The sequence below is a fragment of the Narcine bancroftii genome, chromosome 13, assembly GCF_036971445.1.
Source record: "Narcine bancroftii isolate sNarBan1 chromosome 13, sNarBan1.hap1, whole genome shotgun sequence".
In the NCBI taxonomy this organism is placed as follows: Eukaryota; Metazoa; Chordata; class Chondrichthyes; order Torpediniformes; family Narcinidae; genus Narcine; species Narcine bancroftii.
In genome coordinates, this window is record NC_091481.1 from 50,487,164 (window position 1) to 50,491,996 (window position 4,833).

Here is a 4,833-nt window from a genome sequence, read left to right on the forward strand (position 1 = left end):
GACCTCTCGAGTACTTCGACGTTAGGGATGAAAGCGCTCCAATGAATGTTGAGGATGGAGCGGAGACAACGCTGTTGGAAGCGTTCTAGGAGCCGTAGGTGATGCCGGTAGAGGACCCATGATTCGGAGTCGAACAGGAGTCTGGGTTTGACAACGGCTCTGTATACGCTTATCTTTGTGAGGTTTTTCAGTTGGTTGTTTTTCCAGACTCTTTTGTGTTGTCTTCCAAAGGCGCTATTTGCCTTGGCGAGTCTGTTGTCTATCTCTTGTCGATCCTTGCATCTGATGAAATGGTTGAGCCGAGATAGGTAAACTGGTTGACCGTTTTGAGTTTTGTGTGCCCGTTGGAGATGTAGGGGGGCTGGTAGTCATGGTGGGGAGCTGGCTGATGGAGGACCTCAGTTTTCTTCAGGCTGACTTCCAGGCCAATTATTTTGGCAGTTTCCGCAAAACAGGACGTCAAGCGCTGAAGAGCTGGCTCTGAATGGGCAACTAAAGTGGCATCGTCTGCAGAGAGTAGCTCACGGACAAGTTTCTCTTGTGTCTTGGTGTGAGCTTGCAGGCGCCTCAGATTATTCCACAATAATTCAACAATTAATCGACAAAAGATGCCTGTTCGGCCATTCGAGGCTAGACCTACACCTACACACACCATGTCCCATAATTACTATAACCTTTCTGCACCTGAAGCTAATCATTTTGCATTTTCATTGTTATATTTCCGAACAGTTATTAATGCCCGAAACAAATCAGTTCCAGTATCTTTTTAAACTGAAAAAGAAAACACAAAACGCTGAGAAATTTTAAATTAAATGAACGTTCGACTAGCAATGTACACTTCAACAGATATAAACATATATGACGTTGCAATATTCATAATATAAATACGAGTCAACACAACTGAAATTGCGGACATCTCGTCACTTTAAATATGTTTTCAATAACTGCCTTTTCAATATGATTTTGAAAACGACAAAACGAGATTATCTGGTTCACGTTTCATTTGTAAAGTTGCCCAGTTAACGTGAACAAATATTTGAATCCACTTTTCAGTTGCTCCCTGAATCTCCGCTGTGTCATGGCATAGATACACGTGTTGGTGCAAATACTGAGCATTCGCAACATGAACCCAAATTGCTGCAGGATATAGATCGGCGTGCTGAAATATTTGTCAGTGTAAAAATAGTTTTGCTTTTGCCATTTACTCGAATAGAGAACATGTGGCATCCAGAGTAAAATGAAATTGGCAGAAATCGCGAATAACAAAATCATGGACTTTCTCCGTTTCTCCACCTCGGGGTCCTTCGGGTTCTGACCGCTGCACCGCAGTTCCCGCCGCACTCTGTTCGCAGCGGTAATATATTTGACGGTTAATGCATTAAACAGCGCAATTAAACCAATTGGTAATAACGGGGTAATAATAATAACAAATAACTCGTACGATGCCCAAGTTGGTGATGTTATATATTCAACCGTTGGACCGCAGCGCCGTGGATCCACTGCGAAGAACAATGGTACAGACACAGCAACGCTCCCTGCAGCAGCAGTCGATATCACCACGGTCGCGGTTCTCTCGGTGCAGTATTGTTTCCGCAGTTTCTCACAGCAGATGGCCATGTAGCGATCGAAAGTGAAAGCAACCGTGAACCAAACAGAACAGTGCGAGGCTACGAGCTGCAGGACAATGATCACAGCGCACAATGGATATTTGAACAAGAAATATGCAAATAAATAAATAAAGTTAATTTGTTGCATTATAATAGCAAGGAGGACCACCAGCAGATCTGCTGTCGCCATCGCCACCAGGTAACGAGTGATGCATCTGGAGAGGCCACAATTCCCGCGTGACAGGATCACGATTGCCGTCATGTTAACTGAAATCAATTATAAATGCAGTTATTTACTTCAAAATATATTCACTCATCAAATGGATATTGTGTGTAAATATCCTAAATGAGATACCGCCTGGGGTTGTGAGGGAATATGTAATTGAAACTTTGGGAGATAAATTGGGAAGTTAGAGTAGGTTACATACATACAAACACTTTCAAACTGTTCCAGACCTGGAACCACGTTTCTGCAAAGTGCTCAATTAAATGTCACTCATGGGTTTTGTTTACCTCAAGAAAACAGCTTGACCAAGAAGACAAACTGAGAAGAGAGAGAGAGAGAGAGAGAGAGAGAGAGAGAGAGAGAGAGAGAGAGAGAGAGAGGTAAACATTTACCTTTCGAGCACCAAAGACAGGGGAATGTTATTCATGTTAAATCCTGCACACATTATAAGAATTGCCTGCAATCAGATAATTCGGAGAAATGAGAAGTGAGATTGAACTGTAAACCACAGAACCATTCTTATATTTACACTCATCACATACACATGCGCTGAGAATTAGAAAGGCATTCAGTTGTGTTGAGTTAAGTTCATAGAAATAAGTTAAAGTTTGATTCTATTTTCATGTTTAAAGATAATTAAAAGAATTTTTCTTTAAGTAACTACTTGTCTTCATGAATACACATTGCTGCTGGGTTTTGGGGTCCTTTGCGCTCGTAACAGGGTTACCGCCAGGGTAGAAACAAAGCTGCATGAATCGATATTGAATGTGGTCGCTGATCAGATTCATCCACTTCCCACACACAGAGAACCCCTCGTTACTTACACAGCAAGAGGTGGACGGTCTCAAAGGAAAGGAGACGTTGTTCCTGACTAAAATAAGGGCGGGTGATGTTGCTCAACGGTTAGTTGAGGGCTGGTGGAGCGGCCAAAGCACAGGAGCCCGCTGTCAAGATGGGATTCGGACAACCGCGTCAGCACTTGACTCAGCACCACATGGTTGCAGCGTCCAGTTCCGATAGGCTGGGCAGCAGCAGCCAATCAGGTGGAGCTCGGTAAACGACTACACCCGGAGATGAGAAAGGCTCACTGATTGGCTGCTACCCGTGTAGCACTAAACGATCATTCCCAGGCAGTGAATCGCAAAGGCACGCAGCCGCTCCAAAGGTGACCACTGACTGGTCCAATAGGCATCGTGGACCTGAAGAATGATCAGCCTGCAGTGAATGTAGTCTCGTTGATGCTGCCCAGCTCCTGAACATAGCTGCTGACGACCCCCGGATCTACTATGCTGTCACTGCCCTCGAGTAGGACACGACATCTCGTATTATCGATTTCCTCCGGGAAACCTCCGGAACAAGGGAAGTATCAGGACACTAAGGAGCTACTAACCCAGGATTTCGTGCTTTCAGGGCGCATGTATACTGCCCGTCTTCTGCACATGGGTGATTTGGGGAACAGGGCCCTGTCCGCCCTCTTGAGCCACATACTCGCCTTGAATGATGGCCATACCCTTTGTACTATATTCGAGCAAATTTTCCTGGAGAGTTTGCCCGAGGACATCATGCTACTCATATCCGAAGATGACTTTGCGGAAGCCAGAAATTTAGCCGTCAGAGCTGACGTGCTCAGGCTAGCCAAAAGCGAAGAGTGTGTGTTTTTTTGGACCACGTAGCCTCTTCAGGCTATGTGGCACTACCAGGAGGCCGTTCGACATATCCTCCAGTAAGTCTTGCTCTATGCCTGCAAATCCTGGTGAGCCGTATTGTTTCTACCATCAGCGATGGGGTGCTGAGGGCAATCGATGCCAATCACCCTGTAGTTTCTGGGGAAATGCCAACGTTGGCTGTCCTTGCTCCAGCAGCTGGCCTACACAACACCCTTCTGTCCGTCAGGAATACAGTGTCAGGCCGAGGCTTCCTGGTTGACATTGGGGCCATTGTTAGCATCCTAAACACCGATGCATGCCACCGCAAAGCAGGCCGCGGTTTAAGAGCTGCAATAACTATTGAATACGGACTCATGGCACCCATATTATCCCCCGCAGTTTCAGCAACCACCGCTTCACTTGGCAATTTTACTTAGCAGACGCCCACCAGCCTCTTCCCAGGGTGGAATTCCTGACGGACAACACTTTACACGTCGACATCAAGGGCCTCCAACTTGTACATGTAAAGATATTTCGGAACATTGCACTTGAAGACAAAAAACGGACCGTTTCCCACCTACACTCGGTGGCAAGTCAAAGTAGTGAATTTGTCAAGGTTCCAGCAATGTTCCCCTCTAAAGTGATGCCACACTTTAATCTACTGAGCCCGAACACGACGAAAGGCAGCACATCCCCCACGTCACGCCAGATGAACAAAACATCGCCAAGGACGTGATTTGTAATGGCGGAATTTGGCATTCTCCTCCACTCAAAAGTCCCTGGCTCTCACATGGCCCTAAGGACTCAGGGGGATGGAGACCATTCGGATATTGCCACCAGCTAAATTAAGCCACCACGCTGGATAGATATCCCGACCCACATGTTGAGGACTTTTCTGCAAACCTGTTGGGGCCAAGAAAATTTTCCAAAATCGACTTCCTCTGTGGCTATCATCGGATCCCCATCCACCCTAAGGATATTGCAAAGACAGTTAGAATTTCTCAGAATGTCCTTTGGCCTAATATAAATGTCATACAGTTCTTTCAAATGCTAAAGGATACTGTGGGCTGTGATTTGAAGTTTGTGTTCATCTCCCTCGATAACATTCTGATTTCAAGCCATGAAACTTGCCGCTTACAGCAGAGGGTTGAGCCACAGACTGAGTGAGTTTGGTCTGACAATGAATCCAACAACATTCCAGTTCAACAAAGACTCAATTGACGTTTTAAGTCACAGGATCGACCGCCACGGGGCCAAACCAATGCCGTACAAGGTCGAGGCTATTCGGGCATTCACGAAGCCTGCGACAGGTAGGGAACTACAAGAGCTCGCCCACAAGGTGAATTTGCACGGC

The 4,833-nt window shown here is 46.0% G+C and overlaps 1 protein-coding gene across 1 annotated transcript; it reads right to left on the bottom strand.

The window, feature by feature from the left end:
* Positions 1-999: 999 nt before the first annotated feature.
* Positions 1,000-1,869, bottom strand: LOC138748032 (probable G-protein coupled receptor 139). Its single transcript, XM_069907734.1, has one exon. The coding sequence runs from the start codon at positions 1,867-1,869 to the stop codon at positions 1,000-1,002; it is 870 nt and encodes a 289-aa protein (XP_069763835.1).
* Between the last annotated feature and the right edge of the window lie 2,964 nt (positions 1,870-4,833).

Excerpts from the sequence above, each read along its gene's own strand:
- LOC138748032 (XM_069907734.1), bottom strand. The coding sequence starts at position 1,869 with ATGACGGCAATCGTGATCCTGTCACGCGGGAATTGTGGCCTCTCCAGA.